At 40.6% G+C, this 21,897-nt stretch overlaps 1 protein-coding gene across 2 annotated transcripts in view; it reads left to right on the top strand.

Annotated features, from left to right (window-relative positions):
- NCBP3 (nuclear cap binding subunit 3) overlaps positions 1-20,433 on the top strand; it is a 35,193-nt gene extending 14,760 nt beyond the window's left edge. Inside the window, exons 4-14 of one of the 2 annotated variants that reach the window (XM_026517905.4) lie at positions 1,083-1,208; positions 3,092-3,220; positions 3,442-3,518; positions 4,719-4,827; positions 6,753-6,852; positions 7,149-7,252; positions 9,057-9,348; positions 11,769-11,923; positions 13,378-13,539; positions 14,398-14,560; positions 15,035-20,433. In XM_026517905.4, the coding sequence (XP_026373690.1) occupies positions 1,083-1,208; positions 3,092-3,220; positions 3,442-3,518; positions 4,719-4,827; positions 6,753-6,852; positions 7,149-7,252; positions 9,057-9,348; positions 11,769-11,923; positions 13,378-13,539; positions 14,398-14,560; positions 15,035-15,143 (1,526 nt within the window). In that variant the 3' untranslated portion in view covers positions 15,144-20,433. Of the gene's footprint in view, positions 1-1,082; positions 1,209-3,091; positions 3,221-3,441; positions 3,519-4,718; positions 4,828-6,752; positions 6,853-7,148; positions 7,253-9,056; positions 9,349-11,768; positions 11,924-13,377; positions 13,544-14,397; positions 14,561-15,034 lie in introns of both variants that reach the window. The other variant, XM_057318256.1, reaches the window with a different exon arrangement.
- Positions 20,434-21,897: the final 1,464 nt, after the last annotated feature.

The raw sequence follows: 21,897 nt of genomic DNA, 5'->3' as shown, positions 1-21,897 counted from the left end.
CCTAAGCCAAAGCTTAATCCAGAGCAAGGCCCTGACTCTTCTGGAGGAGGTGAGGAAGCTACAGAAGAGAAGTTTGAAGCTAGCAGAGGTTGGGTTATGATGTTTGAGGAAAGAAGCCATCCATCTCTATAACATAAAAAGCACAACGTGAAACAGCAAGCATGTAGAAGCAGCAGCGAATTCTCCAGAAGACCTAGCTAGTTAATGAAGGTGGCTGTACTAAACAACAGACAGGCAGTGAAAGCTCGTGTTTTGTTTCAATGTGCATTTTCCTGATAACTAGTGAGATCAACCATCGTTTCGTATGCTTATTGGCCTTCTGTATTTCCTTTTGTGTGAAGTGTGTGGCCATGTTCATTTTTATTTTGGGCTATCATTTTATTATTGAGTTGTAGGATTTCTTCACTCTAGTGTCTACTCTGCTTTATATTCAGGGGCAGCATCTCTTCAGAATTGTCTTTGACTGTTGCACGTCTCTGTGTGACATACATTCTAACATTATAGAATCAGCTTGTCAAGTTCAAGGAGTAGTCCTCTTGAATTTGGTATGCTTTAATTACTACAGGTTAGTTTTGGGAGAGGCATCATGTATTTTACTAACACCATTTGTTTAATCTTTCTCAGCCTGATATGCTTGTTCTTTTTTTTTTTTTTTTTTTAAAGATTATTTATTTATTTATTTGACAGAGATAGAGACAGCCAGTGAGAGAGGGAACACAAGCAGGGGGAGTGGGAGAGGAAGAAGCAGGCTCATAGAGGAGGAGCCTGACGTGGGGCTCGAACCCGGAACACCGGGATCACGCCCTGAGCCGAAGGCAGACGCTTTAACCGCTGTGCCACCCAGGCGCCCCCTGATATGCTTGTTCTGAATTAGATCATTTGTTTAATGCTGTAGCTCTGTGATAAAGATTAAAATAGTTCACCTTACTATCATATCTCATTTCTTTTGAAATAATTATCATCTCTTCTAGCATATTTCTTTTCTGAACACATTATCTGAACTGTTACAAAGGGCTACTGGTGGGATGTGCAATAGCGGGTGGGGAAAATTCTGTCATCTTTTTTGTGTCTTGTTTTTCTAGCAATCCCCAAAGTGAGACTGGAGACAATCTACATTTGTGGAGTAGATGAGATGAGTACCCAGGATATCTTTTCCTATTTTAAAGAATATCCTCCTGCTCACATTGAATGGTTAGATGATACCTCCTGTAAGTACACGCAAGTTTTTTGTTGAATATGCTTTTGTTTATGATTTTTAAAGTTTTTGCCGTCTCAGATGGTGACTATTTGTGGTTGAAACTACTCGTCTGTACCCTAACCTCTGCCTTGAGCTAGGGGAGAAAGGTTGTCCATTGATGAGAACCAGAATGCCTTAGCCAATCTGCCAGATCATATTCCATGAGTATTCCAAGTCATCTCAGATGTGATGACCAGGAATCTAGGAGGTTGGTTGCTGGCATCTGAGTCTTGTGTACATGATTGAGGCCTCTTTAACTCCCACGGTTTCCCAACAAAGGGGTGGATCCAACTGTGTAGACTTGGGGCTGTGTGTTCAGGGCTTCAGACTTTGTCATCGCACCTTCGCATATAGCTCTTCCTAGGGCTGGCTCTGCCTTAGTATCTGATCTAGACTAAACTGGAGCCTTCTGACACTGTATGAGACCTCTCACCTCTGCTTGCTTTGAAACTTCACCCGCTTGCCCTAACCTGTGAGCTCTCCACCTCGTGAACTAGCTGTAATTCTTACTTGCCTCCCCACTCCAAGTCTGGCAGGACCTGTGGTAACCACTCTGCTGGCTTCTTGTCTTAACTGCTTACTGCCGGCTTGCTGACCTGCTAGGTTGTACCTTGAGTAGCTGCCTGATTTTGCCAGCTGCTTTCTTTAGAAGACGTTGATTCAGTGTTTTCATTGAAAGAAGAAACATGACCGAGTTGAAGAGTTTTCTCCATTTTTCCTTTTGCTTAACTTACACTATCTAAATCAAAGGTTGGCAAACCTTTTTTTATAGAGGTCTAGACAATAAATATTTTAGGCTTCATAGGCCATACAGTCCTTGTTTTGTTAATGTCTATTCAGCTCTGCTATTGTAGCATGAGAGCAGCCATAGACAGTATGTTACTCAATGAGCCTGGCTGCTTTCCACGGAATTTTTTTTTATATATATAAAAAAAATGGTGGATGTGTAGTTCATTGTTATTTAATGAATTATACCCACATAAAGCTAGTACAAATATAAATAAATGAATGAATAGGTGGTGGGCTGGATTTGGCCTGTTGGTTGTAATTTGCTGATCCCTGATCTAAGTCACTAAAACTGTGGCTAAGGAATAATAGAGTTGGAGGGACCCTTTAGATTTACCCAGTTTTATTAACCCATGTTGTACATCAGAACTGAGAGAAGGAAAGTTGTTTGCCCAAGGCTAGGTCACATGTTCGTAACAAAAGTGTGAATCCGTAGATCTTCATTTCCCAAGCTGAGAATGTAAAGGTGACTTTAGTTCGAGAAATGCTCTTTTAAACAAAATTAAATAGATTTCTTTTCTATAAGACTTTTCAACACCTTTTTCTTGCTAAATTCTCTGCTTAAAGAAGCAAATTAAATTAGTTGCTACAAAGCCAAGTGGCTGTCATGCCTCCATTGTATATATTCCATGGATACCATCATCACTTACACTTTACAGTGGGAAACAAACAATCATGTAGCATATCTGAATGACGAGGTACCACAGACAGCTTCCCTATAGAGGGCAGTAATATAAAGGGTAATCCAAATTTATTTGACAGGTGTCTTCTTATCATGGTCATCATCACAAGAATTGCTAACACTAAGTTTTAATATACAGAACCCTTTTTCATGGAATACTTGACAGGTATTTTGTGGAACCCAGCTTGGGAATGCAGCTCTAGGCTAATTTCATCAAAGAGGTTTTACTAGCACTTTCTGTACTACTTCCATTAATTGGTTTGTACATTTACTGATACTGATCTATAGCTAGATGAGGCCATGGCCATGAATATGTTGCAGTCTCTGTTTTTTAAAAACTTACCATTTGGATGTGATGTAATGTTTTCTTTTACATTTGGCTTTAGGTAATGTGGTTTGGCTGGATGAAATGACAGCCACACGAGCCCTTATCAATATGAGCTCTCTGCCAGCCCTGGATAAGATAAGAAGCAGGGATGCCAATGAGGACAGGTCATCTGAGAAAAGTAAAAAAGGTAACAACACAAAGGAGGGACTTTTGGCCTGCAAGTCCTGTTCTTTACACTGTTGGTTTACGTTTCTCTGCAGAGCATTATATAGCATCTCATTGTCAGTTATTTCTAAAATAAGCTGTGATGCTTTGGATCATGAGTTAATAGGAAAAAATAATGGACTTTTAAATTACATGAGATGGAGTTATGTTAAGGTTCATCTTGTCCCTTATATTGCATTTTAGACAAGCAGGAAGACAGTTCAGATGATGATGAGGCTGAAGAAGGAGAAGTTGAAGATGAGAACTCAAGTGATATAGAGGTTGGTAACAGGGCAAAGATATATATAAAGTTTTAGTGTAAAAAGTGCTTACTGTCTTTTATTTAAGACTTAAGGACTTAGTAAGTTGTGTTCTTCCACTGGCTTTCACCGGTAAACCTTTTGAGGGTACACCAGGCTCCTGGCCTTTAAGTTCATATGGCTGTAATGAGTGGTTTTTCGTGAAATCTTAGAATAGTACTTATACTTCTGTATAAAAGAAAATGGTTTTATTGAGAAATACTTTGAAGTGTTATCTAATCAGTAAAATTAAGAAAAAACAAGTGACGGAATATTTCCTAATGGGGATGTGCTATTGTTGGAAATATTAAAGTGTATCCATTTTAAAAATATTTATTGAGTACCTACTATATACCAAATTCTAGGTCCTATGGATATAGCATCAAACCAAAGTCCTTCCCCTCTTGGAACATACACTCTAGTGAAGAAGACAGACAATACATAGATACACAGATATATAATGTCAGAAAGTGAGGAGTGCTATGGAGAAAAGTAAAGAGGGGTAAGCAGATAGAGAATGTTGGAGACTATTCTTTTAGACAAGGTGTTCAGGGAAGACCTCTGACTTGGAAATGTTTCAGAAGAACATGTGCTGTCATGCGTCAAGAATTGTTACGTGGACGACACTGGAGGAGATAATGCTAAGTGAAATAAGTCAGGCAGAGAAAGACAATTATCATATGATTTCTCTCATCTATGGAACATAAGAACTAGGAAGATTGGTAGGAGAAGAAAGGGATAAAGAAAGGGGGGGTAATCAGAAGGGAGAATGAAGCATGAGAGACTATGGACTCTGAGAAAGAAACTGAGGGCCTCAGAGGGGAGGGGGGTGGGGGAATGGGATAGACTGGTGATGGGTAGTAAGGAGGGCACATATCGCATGGTGCACTGGGTGTTAATACGCAACTAATGAATCATCGACCTTTACATCAGAAACCAGGGGTATACTGTATGGTGGCTAACATAATATAATAAAAAAACATTAAAATAAAAAAAAAGAAAAAACAATTGCTTTGATATCCATTTAAGCACCTAGTCTAGGACTATTTCCAGTGATAAGAAATACACAAAGCTTTTTTAACCACCAAAAAAAAAAAATGCTTTCTCAGTGGTGACTTTGCTAGTGAATAAATATGAAAGAAGCTTTAATGTTTATATTGAAAATGCTCTTTTTGTCTTAAGTTGGACACATTGTCTCAAGTAGAAGAAGAGTCTCTGCTAAGAAATGATCTTCGTCCAGCTAACAAACTTGCTAAAGGAAATAGGTTATTCATGCGATTTGCTACAAAAGGTAAATGTGATACTTGGCATTAATTTTTAGTTTTAATGTAAATCAGTTATTTTTGAGTGACATCCTTCTCTTTTGAATAGAAAGGTAGGTCAAGTAATCTCAAAGTCCCTACAAAGTATAATGTTCCATGCTTGTGAAATGATGGCTTGCTGTCTGAGTTGAATTTCAGACTTTGAAGGTGAATATTAGCTATTTGTATGCTTTTGTGATTTCTGGCTGAAGGAGGTTATTTTCCGTTAAAGCTAGTTTGCTGTCTGTGCTTTTCAGCCAATTTATCATCTGAACTATGAAAGCATTTTTACATTATGCTTTTTTATTCATCACAGCAGTATCATCCTGGACGTTGCTGGTAGTGCCCTTCAGCTCTAATTCTCTAAGGAGTTAAAAGCCTCTTAAATTTGTAAGGCTCTCTGTGCACAACGATTTTGGTGTGCATTAAAATATATATAAATTTTGAATATGGAACACTCCTCTGGTTCATTTCTATTGACTGAGACATGTTTAAAGGGTCAAGGCTCATTATTTTATAGATCGCACCTCAGTTTCAGGTGGTCTGATAATCTCCTCCTGATGAGATCGGGTTGTGCATGTTAGGCAAGGGTACCGCAGAAGTGCTGCTGTGTCATTTGCAGTGCATAATGTCAGGAGACATGTGATATTTGCTTGTCCCATGTCTGGAGATGTTAACTTTTCTCACTTGGTTAAGGTAATGATTGCCAGATTTCCCCTGTTTTTCCATTTGTGATATAAACATGTGTGGGAGGTACTTGGAGGTTATGTAAACAGGCTTTTGCTCATCATACTTCCAGTCAGCATCCACTGGTGACTTTTTAACTACATTTCTTTATTGGCATTCTGCTGTAAGGAAGAACTTTCTCTTTCTACCCGTTTATTTATTTACTTATTTACTTATAGACTGTATCAGTTTAGATTCATGAGTCTTATTTTATTCAGTGGGTTATCATTCATTCATATCATTGTTTTGATTTACAAATCTTGGCTTTGGCCAGTGGAGCCCCTTCAAGTTGTATTGTTTTGACATGCCTTCATGATTCTTTGAGCACTTTCTTACTTTATGGCACAGTAAAACATCTTGTTTTTCCAGACTCAACTTGTACTTTCCCTGTCCCAGATCGGAATCAGCCATTTCTCCAAGGAGCTGGGGGGCATGTTTTTTCAAGGGTACACATACTGGCTTGTGCCACTGTTCACTTCTAGCACTGGATACATGTGCATTGGTATTCATCTTTTGTAGTCAGTTGGGTGCCTCAACGAAAATGTGTATGATCAGTGACCACCTTTTCTTTCTATTAACTGGCATTTTAACTTGACAAAAGCGATCTTTTCTATGTTCATTTGAGTGGCTCATTTGAGTGCATTCTATATAAATGGTGCTATGCTGCTTTCCTTAAGCCAATTTGAGGAGTGTCATGATAGATTGGAAAAAATGTTTTACCAGATATATGGAATTATGTATAATCTGTTTCTTTAATACTGATTCTTTGTTATTGGAGTGTTGTCATTCAGAAACAAATGTCATCTTTTGGGGGTGGGGAGGCGGGGGAAATGCTACCTCTTCTAGAAAGCCTTTTTTATTCCTGAACAGCTATAATGACTGAAGCTCTCTTAAGCTTCTTAGAACCTTGTGTGTTGTATTATTGTTGTTGTTAATAGTATTTTCTCTATGAGGTCAGTCAGCTCCTTAACAGCAGCTTAAGCTCATTAGTCTCTGTATTTTGCTTCACCCCCCTCTATACTACACTGCTTTTGTAGGCGCTGAGAGTGAGTATTTGTAGCGTATCTTTCCCTTTTGTTGGCAGATTGTGCTGATCTGATCCCAGCCACGGAAAACATTTTTTTAAACCATTCAACATTGTCTTCATAACAATGGGAAATCCTAGGTAACTGTCGTAATTAATTTTTAGATGACAAAAAGGAACTTGGAGCAGCCAGGAGAAGTCAGTATTACATGAAATATGGGAATCCAAATTATGGAGGCATGAAAGGAATTCTTAGTAATTCTTGGTGAGTCCAAAACTTTAATATACAATAGTTTAAATAGTACTTAAGCTTTTCTTAATCCCTCAGTTGGTATTCTGCAGTGGAATGTCAACACTATGTGTGGACTCAAAGGAAGACAAGAAGAAAAAGTTCAAGATTCTTAACTCTGGGGTAAATGGTATGAAAGGCTGAGTTTGAGTTTCATGTAAAATGTCTGTTTCAGCACCTAACATTTGTTAGTGTATAGTTGAACTTAATTAGTGGATTTCAAGGTCCTTCCTGTTGGTTTTTGACTATGTGCTTATTTTGGAATGTTGCAGGAAGCGAAGATATCATTCCCGTCGCATCCAGCGGGATGTGATCAAGAAGAGAGCCCTGATTGGGGATGACGTTGGCTTGACGTCCTATAAACACCGACATTCCGGTAGTTGCCTGCTCAGCTCTTGGGTAGACACATGTTTGGCTCCCGAAATCATATTCTTATTCTTAATACAGTCTTTTAAGGTTCCAAACTTTATCATCCTCTCTTCCTTGCCCTCACCCTCTGCCAACATATAGGAAAGTAAGTCAAGTCACGATTAATTTTAAATTGCCCATACAAAAGAGGTCAAATGATTTAATAAAAGCTGTTCTAACAAAAAAGGCCAAATGTGACCATGAAAAACTGAAAAGAATTTTTTTGTTGGAATCTAATTTTTCTATTAATATCAAAAGCTGCATGAAAATCTTTTAAGTTATTTTATCAGATGACTTGATTTTATTATTTCTTTGATGATGAAAATAGGCTGCTATGACGAGTGTTTTATGCTTATTGGCTTGTGCACACAAATGCCTCAGTTAAATGAGATAGCATGACTTGGGTTTCATTTCGTTTGTTCATTCTGTCCTTCCTTCCTTTCTTTCTTTGTTCTTGGTGCTTGTGAAAGAACCGTTTTCATTATGTTTTATAAAGATTTGTTTTTATTTTTAATCTAATCTGTAGAATCTTCTACATGCTTTGTAGAGCTGCTAAGTCAGCATACAACATGGAATAACATGTGTACATGTTTATCTTTGTCACAGGGACAGGTGAAGTCTGTCATTTTTATTTAATGCATATATCCAAAATTGCGTATTGGAAATCTGCATCTTAAAAATGCACATAGTTTTCTGTCACACAGTTACAGGTTTCCAATTTCAGTTACTCTTAAGATATTTTTATCATATAATCTTCATATTAAAGAAATTAAAAAGCAGATTGCCCCTAATTCTAGCACTCTAACATAAACAACTGATTTCATTTTACGTTTTTGTTATTTGTCTCTTTTCATAATAAATATAATTGTTAACATATATTTTATACTCTTCTCCCACTTATAAGCATTTTTCCATGAACTTTAAAGTTACAATTGATTTTCATTATTCATAGTGGTAATGTTTTATAAAGTCAGTGTGATCATTGATACAGTGAATACTAAACCATTCAGAGACTCTGGTCACACCATTTTCATCAGCTGATCAATATATAGCCTTGGATGTGTGTTTCTGTTTAAAGACATCTTATTTAATACATACTGTTAATTCATTAACATTGGACTCATAGCCAACAGCACTATAACTCATGTTTGAACAAAGCTTGTTTAACACGCGTTTATTCTGTAAGGCACATTACAGCCTTCTTGGGCTTAGGAACACTAGACAGCTTTGGCAGTACACTTGGAGGCCATTTTTCAAAATTTTTAAATGAAATCACCAACAAAAGCCACAAAAATATGAATAGCATGGCACTTAATAAACTGCAAAAAGGGCGCTTGTTTACAGTATGAGAGCTGAAACAAGAAAGCAGAGTGTTGCCTCATTTGACCTCAGCTGGGAATATGTACATCTGATGACTCCATTTTTTTGCCACCCTGCCCATGTCCACAAATGACCATGAAAACACTACGAGTGTTGATATGGACTTACAAATTAATTTGGCAGATTTGCAAATATGGAATTCATGAATAATGACAATCAGCTGTACTTTAGATAACTTTATAATATTCCATCAGGTTGCTAGGTCATACTTTACCTAGCCATTCTTTTGTAGGTATCAGAATGGCAACAAGATTGGCACTTATATAGATAATGCTCCAGTAAGGTCTTGGGCACGGGAACCCCACCTTTTAAAAAAGTCACCAATGTAGAGTAGAAAATCAGATTTGTTAATTTTAGTGCTTTTCCTAATGTTTTTCGGTTAAATTTCTTAGGACTAGTAAATGTTCCAGAGGAACCCATTGAGGAGGAAGAAGAGGAAGAGGAAGAGGAGGACCAGGACATGGATGCAGATGACAGGGTGGTGGTGGAGTACCCTGAGGAGCTGCCAGCTCTCCAACCAGCCCGGGAGCGGAGCACATCTAGGCAGTCCAGTGCCAGCAGTTCAGACTCCGACGAAATGGACTATGATCTAGAACTGAGAATGATTTCCACTCCTTCACCAAAGAAAAGCATGAAAATGACCATGTATGCTGATGAAGTGGAATCTCAGTTGAAAAATATTAGGTAAAAATATTTTTTCTCGGGGCGCCTGGGTGGCACAGCGGTTAAGCGTCTGCCTTCGGCTCAGGGCGTGATCCCTGCGTTATGGGATCAAGCCCCACGTCAGGCTCCTCCGCTATGAGCCTGTTTCTTCCTCTCCCACTCCCCCTGCTTGTGTTCCCTCTCTCGCTGGCTGTGTCTATCTCTGTCCAGTAAATAAATAAAATCTTTAAAAAAAAAAAATATTTTTTCTTTTTATCAATGCTAGCTTTTAATTTTATTTTAAATACTAATTCATAACTTCCTCATAACTCCTGTTAGTTTTATAATAACTTTTATCTGTTCTAATTTCAGTCCATTGAAGAATTTGAGTAAAAGCATCGTGTTTCCTGTAAATATACAAGAAGTAATCCTTGTTATAAAACGAATAGTATAGAAAGTGAAAATCACCCATACTGTCATCTTTCCTAAAATAATGACTTAGCAATTGAATGAATAACTTTCCTGCTAACTTTATGCATATACCTAACACATGGAGAAATTATATAGTTCTACAAAAATGAAGTTATATTGTTTTGCAGTGTGCTTTTTGCCTTTTTTTTTTTTTTTTTAAGATTTTATTTATTTATTTGACAGAGAGAGACAGCCAGCGAGAGAGGGAACACAAGCAGGGGGAGTGGGAGAGGAAGAAGCAGGCTCCCAGCGGAGCAGGGAGCCCGATGCGGGGCTCGATCCTAGGACTCTGGGATCACGCTCTGAACCGAAAGCAGACACTTAACGATTTAGCCACCCAGGCGCCCCTGCAGTGTGCTTTTTCTGTTTAATGTATTGTAGACTTCTATTTTTTCACCCAGATGTAGTCTGTTGTTTGAAAGTATCATGATTTATTTAACCAATCCCTTATTTTTTTTTTTTTAAAGATTTTATTTATTTATTTGACAGAGACAGCCAGCGAGAGGGAACACAAGCTGGGGGAGTGGGAGAGGAAGAAGCAGGCTCCTAGCGGAGGAGCCTGACGTAGGGCTCGATCCCGGAACACTGGGATCACGCCCTGAGCCAAAGGCAGACGCTTAACAACTGTGCCACCCAGGCGCCCCTAACCAATCCCTTATTGATAGACATTTAGGTTTCTATTTTCTTACTGTTGCACTAACTGGATAAATTTCTAAATTCCAGTTATTGCACAACGCTACATGTATGTTTAAAAATGTGGTGTTTTTCATAGTCCATAACTGAGAGCCTCAGGGGAGGGGGGTGGGGGAATGGGATACACCGGTGATGGGTAGTAAGGAGGGCACGTATTGCATGGTGCACTGGGTGTTATACGCAACCAATGAATCATCGAACTTTATATCGGAAACTGGGGATGTACTGTATGGTGACTAAGATAATATAATAAAAAATCATTTAAAAAAAAATGTGTTGCTAGGAGCGCCTAGGTGGCACAGTTGGTTGAGCATCCGACTCTTGGTTTTGGCTCAGGTCATGATCTCAGGGTTGTGAAATCAAGCCCTGCTTTGGGCTCAGCATGGAGTCTGCTTGACTCTCTCCTCTCCCTCTGCCCTTCCCTGCCCATCCTTGTTTAACTGTGTGTGCACGCTCTCTCTCTCTTACTCTCCAAAATAAATAAATCTAAAAAAAAAAAAATTGGTGTTGCTAAATTTCCTTCCAGAAAGGTTTTACTCACTTTATAACCTATTACCTACATATTCACCAATCCTATCACTCTTTCTAATTTTTGCTAATTTTGTGGACCAAAAAAAAAAAAGTTAGTGTGTATTTCTTTGATGACTAGTGGGAATGAGGAGGTTCTTGAGGGTAGATAGCATGTGCACAACTCAAATGTTGGGGTCTAGGGGTTCTCTCTCTCAGTGTTCTTGGTAGTGTATTTGGAGAAAGGAAAAACAATTCAGTCTGGTTTGTTTGTATGGCTTTGTTCATAACCTTATTTTTAGTTTTCAGAGAACTTCCCAACATTGAATGCTGTCAGAATAATGCTGGTGCCTAGCATGGTAGCAGATGTTTTTGACAGAGAGGCCTGCCCTTTAAAGAGATTGTAGACTCCATTGTGTCTTGACTACAGCGAAATCACAGCCTGGGTAAACAGAGATCCCTGAGCCCTTTGCAGGCCTTACTTTACTGTTTGTCCCAGAAGGGAGGTGACTGGGATTCGCAATTACACATTCTTTGATGGTTTACAGATATCATTTGTGGAAACCACCCTGGAAAACTCAGGAACCTACTTGCCCTTTATAGCACGCTGATCATGATTTTTGTAAGCAAATAATTATTGGTATATGGTATTTGTGAGTGAATGTTGGTTATGTTAGATTGGTCTTCTTAAATTGTTTTCTCCAAAGTATATGAGATTATTGCATAGTCATTATCCCCCAGTTGAAGTTGGTTAATTGTGCTTTTTTTTTTTTTTTTTTTTTTTTTTTAAGGAACTCCATGAGGGCAGATACTGTATCCACAAGCAATATCAAAAACCGAATTGGTAACAAATTACCAACTGAGAAATTTGTAGATGTCCGACATCTGTTAGATGAAAAACGTCAGCACACACGTCCACGGCAACCAGGCAGCAATACTAAATCAGGTATTGTTTAGTTGTGTGTTTCTGAGCTCCAGAAAGCAAATCAGGGCAGAGATAGGTCCTTGGATAAAACATTGCCAGTAATGAACTGATTGAGTTGTCCTAGTTCATTACTTCTAAACTTTGGGGTTAGGCATTAGAACTTTAGGACATGAAAACTAATCATACTTTTGCAATACTAGGTTTCGATATTTTTGTCCCAGTTATTTTACTCTGTGTCATTGATCTACTTTATACATAAGGAGGATAGAAATTAATTTGGGTCGTTGTATAAATGGCCAAGAATTTGAACTAGAGAGTATACATGTGCAAAGTGGGTACTTGGTTGTGCCTGCTGTGTGCCGGGCCCTGGGTTAGATGCTGGAAGTGTTAGAATCTTTGGAGGGGATGCAAAGTCATCACAGAACTTAGATGGAGAAACACGAGTGCACACATTCAGGTAATTCCACCCCAAAACAGAATAGAGTAAGTGCTCTAATAGGTCTGTAAGCAGTGGGCTGTGGGAGCACAGAGGGGAGGTAGGTCTACTGGGGGAATTGTGGAGGGCTTCTTAAAAAAGTGGCTTTCTTTTGCCAATGGATCTCCGTTGGCAAACCTAGTTTTTGAGGTGGGAAGTGGTAACCTGATCTTATATCTATTTTAGAAAGATAATTTGTGGCAGGGTGGGGTAGGGTAGAGAGTTAAATAATTAACAAGGGCCTGAATTAGATCAGGGAAAGTGGAGATGGAATAGATGAGAACATCAAACCTTGTGAAGGAAAAAGACTCAGCACTAGGAAGTGAGGGAGCAAAGGGAAAGAAGCCAAATGGCTCAAGCCTGAGAAACCAGAAAGTTGGGGATGCTGCTCTCTGAGACAATAAGCAAGATGGATGAAAGCCCCAGTACAGTGACTTGCTAGTAAATGTGTTGTTGCTGTTACTGTTAGAGGGAACTCAAGAGGACAGATTTCTGGAGGGACTGGTGGGAGGAAAAACAAATTTGATTTGGGATATCTTCCCTTGATCCTTTGGTTTTTGTCAGTCTCATTACATTTACTGTTAAATGTAGTAAGTTTATTAAGAATTCCTTATATGTTCAAAGATTGTGGTTTCTGTCCTCAGGGAACTTACAGTATTGTTCGTTAGCTGAAATGTTTGTAAATTCTTCGTATGCTTGGTTCTACTTAAAAAAAACACATGCACAAAAAACAAACCAGCTGATTTTGCTTCAGAAATTCCTTTCTGGAGCAGTCAGTTGAGAGTTTTTTTCCACTGAAAGCCCCCGTGTCTGAACTTTCCTAGGGGAATCCAGAGTGATTATATATAGAGAGAAGGATTTTAGAAGCTTGGTTTTATTAGGCTGTTTGTCCTCGTTTGGGGAGATTTGGCACCAGGTCCTCTAGGGATCTCAGGTTGACAGTATTGATAGCAAAGCCCACACGCTTGGTCACAGTAATACTTTTTTTTTCTTTTTCTAGATATACGCCAGCGGTTAGGAAAAAGACCATATTCTCCAGAAAAGGCTTTTAGCAGTAACCCAGTCTTTCGGAGAGAGCCTTTTTCTGATGTACATAGTAGGCTGGGTGTTCCCAGGCAAGACATTAAAGGCCTCTACTCTGATACACGGGAGAAGAAATCAGGTTGGTAACACTTAAAACTGAGGGGCTAGGAATTGGGTGAGAACAGACTATAGTGTAGAAATACTTTGTTGGTCAAAGGCAGGAAATAGCATATGTCAAAAATAAATTATTTTTTCTCTTCCATTATAGTTGTTGTCATAATTGTAATAATAAGGGTGTGGAAAATTTAGAAAATAGAAAAAAACAAAACCAGCCTTGGTTCTTTCTGTTTAGCACAAATACTTTTTAGTCTTAAGTCTCTTGTTCACGTCTTTGTCCATATACATATCCTTCTTTGTTCATACAGGATTTTATTTATTGTGATCATTTTTTCACATTGTTAAATTCTTTGTAAATAAAATGTTTAATTGCCTTTATAGTGTAGTATGCTATGAAATTCTAAACATATTTCTCTATTGTTAGATATTAATAAAGTCTATTTTAAAAATTAATGGATAGTAGGCCAAATCCCTGAAAGTTTACAGTGTAGCAGGCCTATCAGTTTGCAGAATTTATAGCTGGGAATGATCTGGGAATGGCCCATTCCCAGCAAAATGAAGCTTTACAGAGAATGGTGAGTCTCCCCAGGAAGGGGCAACTGTAGCATAAGCAGCCTGCTAGGTGATTCTGATATGCACGGGAGGCACACCTCCCCTAGCTGTGAGACCCACATTGGGTCCAGATCCCTCAGTTTGCAGGCAGGGATGATAGCCAGGGAAATGAGATTACCTTCCTAATGCTGCACAGAGGTTACAAGAGCCACAGACCCTTCCCCAGTGTTTCTTGCACATCAGGTGATGGCAGTGCCCCTGCTTCCTCAGTATTACCCTGCTTCTCAACATTGATCACCAAAACTGAAATGCTTTCTCATCCAAACAGGTAGTTTATGGACGCGCTTAGGATCTGCACCCAAGACCAAAGAAAAGAACACGAAGAAGGTGGATCACAGGGCGCCAGGCACTGAGGAAGATGACTCTGAGCTGCAAAGGGCATGGGGGGCTCTGATAAAGGAGAAAGAACAGTCTCGCCAAAAGAAGAGCCGGTTAGATAACTTACCATCTCTCCAGATTGAAGTTAGTCGGGAAAGCAGCTCTGGTTCAGAGGCAGAGTCCTGATGCCCTTGGGGCTAATGGCAGCTGCCCTAAAATCTGACATTCTTTTGCAGGGTGGGGTGCACAGTAGGAACCTCCCTCCCCCTCTACCCCCTTCAGGAGTTGGCACCCCTCCTGCTCTGACACAGTCACCCTCAGCTCTTGCTGCTTCAGCAAGACATGTTAAGAATGTGACGTGTTTTGAAGGGCATCTATCTATCTTCTCCTGCAGAGTTAGAGTTCTGGGCCCTCAGTTCTTTCCCCACTACCCCACAAGCTTTACCCTGTGAGGAAAAGGCAGCCCTCCAGATTTTGTAGACGTTTTTCTTAATATTTTTAACATTGTGTCTTTTAAAGAAATGTTTTACACAGTTCATCCAAAGAGCAGAGAACTGAACTTCTCACTATTGCCTTGGCCCTGACAGCTGTTACCAGCACCCTTTTCCCAAGAAAAGTCAATTCCCAGGTGCTTATTGGACAGCCTTCGAGGGGGAAGATGAGGGAAGCTGCCAGCTCACCCTTCCAGGACCCTAGTGTGGGGGCCGAATCTCATGGACCTGACCTCAGAGGTGCACCAGTGCCGCCCAGGTAGATAAGAGATGCAGCATCGATCGTGCTTCCGTTCCTCCCTGGGGATTTCTGTTAGGGGCCTCTTAGCAATCAGCTCGAAGTGAAGATCAAGTTCAGTGCTGTGGGATTTTTAGGAACAAAAAACTGTGACTTCTGGATTTGGGGTGGATTTTTGTGCTAGGGGTGGGGTCATGGGTTAATGTTGAACAATTTTTAAGTCTGTATTATGTTTAAAAATATTAATGATTTTAAAGTTTAAATTTTTAATTTTTATATGTGAAAATACTTCCTGTTGGCTACAAGGGAAGCTCAAGTGGTGTCTTATGTGTGCTGTTAAATATATATTATATACTTTGGAAGAAGGCAAAGAGAGGAGTCTCATTATTTTTAAATGATCCTAATTGTATAGTCTGTCTGTTGTATATAGTGTTCAGCTTGCTTTTTGGCCACTGTAGGAAAAAAAATCCATCCATCTGAGATGGGGTCCTGTTGTTTGTTGTCACTTCAGAAGTGATACATTAGTATTTATTCTTTCTATTTCCAAGTTCTGGCACGTGAAGATATCTTTAAAACTGTCCAATAAGATAATAGTTACAGAAATTTTAGTTTATTTCTCATTTACTTCTAAACTCTTTTCAGATTATTTTAAAGGCAGTAGATTATTTTGTCTTCCTATTTGATCTTTATTTTGAAGTATTTGTTTGTATTCCTCCACAGGCTTAAAAGTAGTGTTTCACTTCAGTTCACTAGAACTTAAGAATTAGAGGTAGTAAGCCTTTGTTCCTTTGTGTTGTCACAACTCCTCACCTGTCTGGAGTGTTTCAGTACCTGGTACAGCCCTGGACTCTAACGATCTTGTGCACTGATAGTTGATTACAGTGTGGTGGGATCGAATACAGAACGCTGCTGCTAATGACGGAAGGAAAGGGCTGCGGGACTGAAGAGCTGCAACAGCCGTACTGTACCATGTTTTGTTAGTTAACTTGCTTTTCACTTCCTTTAGAAAGATTAGCGGCTGTAACTCCGGTATGTTTCTGCTTCCTGATTGGATTCTTGGAGAGAGATGGTTCTCTGCCAGTTGAGACCTAACATTTCCGAGGTTTCTCGCTTTTTTTTTTTTTTTTTTTTAAGATTTTATTTATTTATTTGACAGAGAGAGAGACAGCCAGTGAGAGAGGGAACACAGCAGGGGAAGTGGGAGAGGAAGAAGCAGGCTCCCAGCAGAGGAGCCTGATGTGGGGCTCGATCCCAGAACGCCGGGATCATGCCCTGAGCCGAAGGCAGACGCTTAACGACTGTGCCACCCAGGCGCCCCTCTCACTTTTTTTTGTCCTGTGGAGCATACAGCTGAGAGCCAGGTTCTTGAGAACGGGCAAGGTTTGGGGAGTCAGTAGAGTGAAAAGGACAAGGACCTGAGAGTCAGAGACCTGGATGCCAACCCCTGGTTTCTGTTCCATGGGCCTGGCCTCTAGTTTTCCCATCTGGCAAAAGAATGGGCTGGTATCAGAGCTTCTTGGTCTTCTCGTGGGACAGAGATGTCCTTGTGGTCAGGGTCCTAACTGATATGGTCTCAGCAGAGTTCAAAAAAAGCTCTTCTTCTGTGTTTCCCAGTCATGACCCTTTCCACCAGTAGTTTGGGCCTATTTCTCCCATGGCCTTATAGCTCTTGCCGGTCTCCTGCTAGAGATCAGAGAAGGCTTTCTGGAAAGGTGGTGGTGTGTAGTCAAAACTGGGCGTTTGATCTAACCAAAAAAATGCCCACTTTAGCAGCCTTGCAATACTTACAAATACACAGACCCCAGAAAAGTATCTTTGAAGATTTTACTTCCCCAAGTTATTGGTGGTCACCTCCTCTCTCGCTCTCTGGCCCACACTCAGGCACTCTGTTCTTGCAACATCTTACACATGCTCTGAATGCCCAGGCCCTTTCTTTGGAGCTTGGGAGTGAGGCTGGACAGTCAGGATGGCCCCCTAGTGGCAGCTCAGTGTGTCTGGGCACTCGTTGGGCATGTGGGCAGCAGGACTACACACTTTTCTATATTCTTTTTAGTCTTTATGCATATGAGATTGCAAATACATTTTTGCTGCTTGATGGTAATTGCAGATACCTCATTTCTGTTTCCCACTCTCCCTCTTGGGAGAGAAACCAGCTACCCAGGAGAACTTGTGGATCCTGTACAAGCCCTCCTCTGGCCCCTTTGTCTGGTCGCATGAACCCCTTCCCTTAGTTCAATCACTGTTTTCTCCCACTTCATCCCTGTGACAGCCTCCTCCCTGATCTCTGCCCCATACCCCATCCCTCCATCTCTGTTCTGTGCAGTGCAGCTAGGATGAACTTTTGTTGTTGTTTGCAGCCTTACTGAGCTATTATTTACATAGCATACGGTTCACTCCTTTAAAGTATGCACTTCAAGGGCACCTGGCTGTCTCAGTTGGAGGAGTATGTGACTCTTGATCTCGAGGTTGTGAGTTCGAGGCCCACGTTGGGTGTAGGGATTACTTAAAAATAAAAAATCTTAGGAAAAAAAAATATATACACTTCAGTGGCTTTTAGTATATTCACAGAGTTGTGCAGCCATCACCGTAGTCAATTTTAGGACATTTTCATCACCAAAAACAAACCCTGTATCCATTAGCAATCATTCCCCAGTCCCTCTTCCCTCGTGGCAACCACTACTTTTAGTTTCTGTGGCTTTGCCTGTTCTGAAAGCTCACGTGAATGGAATCATACACTTTGTGGATTTGTGATTGGCTTCTTTCACTAAACATATTTTTGAGGATCGTCCGTGTTGTAGCCTGTATTAGTACTTCTTTTTATTAATGAATAATATTCCATTGTACGAATGCTGTACATTTTATTTATCCGTTCATCAGCTGACGAACATTTGGGTCGTTTCTATTTTTGGCTGATGTGAATCCTGCTGCTATGGAACATTTATGTACAAGTGTGTGTGTGGTCGTGTTTTCATTACTCTCGGGTTACATATCTAGGGGTGGAGTTGCTGGGTGATACAGTAACTCTGTCTTAACCTTTTGAAGAACTGCCAGACTATTCTCCCAAATGGCTGCATCATTTTCCATTTTCCCCATTAGTATATGAGGGCTCTAGTTTTTCCATAATCCTCATCCACACTTGTTATTTTGCAATGTGAATTGGTATCTCATTGTGATTTTGATTTGCATTTCCCTGATGTCTAATGATGTTGGGCATCTTTTCATGTGCTTCAGAATGAACTTTCTTAAGAAAGTTATTCTGTTATTCTTCTGCTTAAAACCTTTCCAAAGCTTCACTATTGCCCTTGGAATAAATTCCAAACACCAGTGTTAGCTCACAGCTTGTCGAAATCTAACTTCTGATATATCTGGCCTGTTCCCCCCAACCTCCCCTGCCCTGTGCCCACTAGTTCCTCGGACCCATCTTGAGCTCACCAGCCTTTCAGACCCTGCTCAGTGCTTTTCTTTCCCAACAGTGGCACACTCTCTTGGGCCTTTATGCCTTCCGCCTGAGCCTTGCCTTCTCTTTTTCCTCATCCTCAAGGACTTGGAGACGCCTCCAGGCAGCTGCCTCCAGCTTCAAGCCAGGTTATGGGCCCCTGCTATGTAACCCACAGTACTGCCGTGAATGGCACTGCTCATTTCAAGGTTGGGTTATACAGTCACACCTAAGATAAAAATGGAGTGTGATCAAAATTCCTCTTGGAAATCTTAGGGAAGGTACCATGTTGAAAACCAGCAATGTGAGATCCAGCATTGGTTCCTGCCTGTGTGGGAACAGATCTTAGTTTCTTTGGTTGAACTACAGGTGAAGTGGTTGGCCTGCAATGAGGGTCCTATTGTGAAAAAAAACCCACGTGTTTTTAGGTGTTAACCTCACTCAGGCAAGTAACTCACTTTTGAAGAGGCTCTTGAGAACTGGAACAACCCACAGGAGTGGCAGGACACAAGCTCACCTTAGGTGAGTGGAAGGGCAGGTGAAATGGCCCAAATGACTTAAAATTGTTTTCCTTTTTCCTTGTCTTTTTTTTTTTTTTTTAACTTTTTCGGGAAAATATACCATTGTGTTTGCCTAAGTGAAATGTGTGTATGATGCCAAATCTCTGTAACCGCCCCCCAAAGCCAGCACGCCTAGACACTGAATTGTAATTCCCTGTTCCTCCTTTGTCTTTTTTGCTAGATTGTAAGCTCCGTGAGAGCAGGGACCATGTCTGGTTTGTTCATGAGGGTTTCTCCAGTCTTAGAGCCATGCCTGGCACCTGGCAGGTTATCTGTAAACATGCGGTGAATGTATAAATCCCCCAGCTGCAGGAACAGCTCCATTCTCAAGGCCTTGGGGTCCTCTTACAGGCTAGTCCTTGTTTTCTGCCTTGTACACACAATACTTGATGTTCATGCTTTATTTTCCCGTTTAGCCTGTGAGCTCCTAAGGAGCAGGTTTCTTCATGTTGTTATCTCTGTATCCTCCCACCGTGCAAGTCCAGAGTAAGTAGTACTTAAAAAGTGTTTGGTAAATGAGTGAATTACGGTAACAACCCCGCTCTGACTCCTTTGCCTACAGGCTAGTCGAATTCTAGCTGACACTACCAGATTGGAAAAGAGGAAGATTATTCAGAAGTGCACAAACTGTACTTGTATAAGAAAAAAATCTCATTAATTAGATCTCCATAAAATTCAAATTTTGATGATCTGGCCATATCTGAGCTGAAGTTTACCTGCTGTTTAAAGAATTTGCAAGAGAATCATCTAGGTTTTTTTTGGAAAGCATTCATCTGCCCCAGCAGAGCAGGAAGGGAAGCTGGCAGGCGAATGAGAGGCCCCAAAGAGGGATTACTGAGTCAGTTCTTAGCTTTGGGCCCTGTTGGAGAGGTGAGTGACAGCTCCCAAGTAGGCGGAGAGAGACCACGTGTTCAAGCAGCAGCTCTTTTGTGGTGGGTAGTATTCCGCCTCTCACTCGGAGCCTCTTAAAGTTATGCTGAAATGCTAACGGGCAGTTTGGATTAACATTAACAACAAATCATGGCTTCACAGATTAATTGCTGTGCAAATAAATTTGGTGTATAAGTATTTGCTTTTAAACTTTATATAACAAATGAAAAGTTAAAGCATTTTTTTTCCTTTAAGAACTGAAAGGACAGAATGTTTTGGATAATTTTGAGAATATCACACTTGTTTCAAGGCAGGTTGTTATTGCATAATCTGACCAACAAAAATCCAGAACTTTTCTTACATGTTTATAAAATAAATCTTAGAAGAAAAATACAGTAGTATTTTTTTTTTTAATGAAATTCTATGAACATTTCACAGGATTTTGATGTTCTGGGGAGCAATTAGGGAAATACTGGCTCAAAAGCCTGTTTCAGATTGTGAGGCACTGAAGTGAAACTTTTCTGTGCTATAAATAAAACTCTAAAGTGTGAGTGGTATTAACCTGCCAAAGTCAATACCCTGCCCTAGGGTTCTTACCTGTTTTTGCTTGAGCAATTCAGAGGCTCTCTTTGCATGACCAGGTTCTTCAGTAGGTGAAACTTCGTGTTATCTCAAATTGTCTGTCACCCTCACCCCTGACTGGTGTAGGTTAGTGAAGGCAAGAGGCCCACACCATTGGCAGGAGAGGCGACATGACCTTCCTGTCCCTTCCAGGCTTTTTATATGTTTAATTATGTGATGCATCCCCTTTGTCATTTACTCAGAAAGATTACTCAGAAAGCCCATGAGCAGGAGCCTATGAGCAGAGTGTCTTCGGGGGAGGGGGGTCAAATAGAATAGTGTCTGAGACTGGGCCTGAAGCCCTGGGGACGCATTTTTTCTCACAAACTGGAAAAGACTGAACAAATCCCTTCACCTCTCTGGACCTCGGTTTTCTTGTCTGTCGAATGAAAGGCTCAACTGGGATGGTCTCCAGGTTTCTTTCTGTTGTTAATTTGAGTTCTAGCATCTTTGCTCTACTTTTGCAAAGACCATTAGGAGCCTAAATTGAACAGGAAGTAGGTGAGGGCAAGCAAGAGGCCCAAGCCCTTGGACTCTTGGTCCCTCAGTTACAGAAGAACAAGAGGACCCTCTCCCTTGCTTCTTCCCCACTAAGCCCACCTTCCCCAACACCACACATACACACCATTCAGTGTTTTATTTGGGAGGCTTTTTAGGAGGTAGTCCATTGTATTAGCTCGGGCTGCCGTAACAAAATACCGTAGACTGAGTGGATTAAAACAGTAGAAATTTATTTCCTCGCAGTCTGGAGGCTGAAGGGCCAAGATCAGGATGCTAGTCTAGTCAGGTTCCCAGGAGGGCTCTCTTCCTGGCTTGCAGACGGCCATCTTCTCGTGCCCTCGACATGGCCTTTCCTTGGTACATGCGCATGGACACAGAGATCTCGCTTCCTTTTCTGAGGCCACTAAGCCTGTTGATTAGGGCCCTACATTTACGACCTTGATTATCTCCTTTAGGGCCTTTAGACCCTGTTTCCAAATAAACTCATGTTGGGGGTTTATGGCTTCAACATATGAATTTGGCAGGGGGGCTCACAATTCAGTTCATGACACCCAGTAATGAGAAAATTCCAGTATGTGTTTGTGAAATGAGGTCTCTGCTCCTTAAAAGCTCACGAACTGGGAGGGATTTAGACCCATGGGTGTGAGGGTAGTAGGGCTGTAGTAGTTCAGAGTGCTGGTACTGGAGGAGACGGACCTGTCTTAAGTCCCAGCTCTGCCACTTATTAGCCATA

The sequence above is a fragment of the Ursus arctos genome, unplaced genomic scaffold, assembly GCF_023065955.2.
Source record: "Ursus arctos isolate Adak ecotype North America unplaced genomic scaffold, UrsArc2.0 scaffold_24, whole genome shotgun sequence".
In the NCBI taxonomy this organism is placed as follows: Eukaryota; Metazoa; Chordata; class Mammalia; order Carnivora; family Ursidae; genus Ursus; species Ursus arctos.
This window is presented reverse-complemented; position numbering and strand designations above follow the sequence as displayed.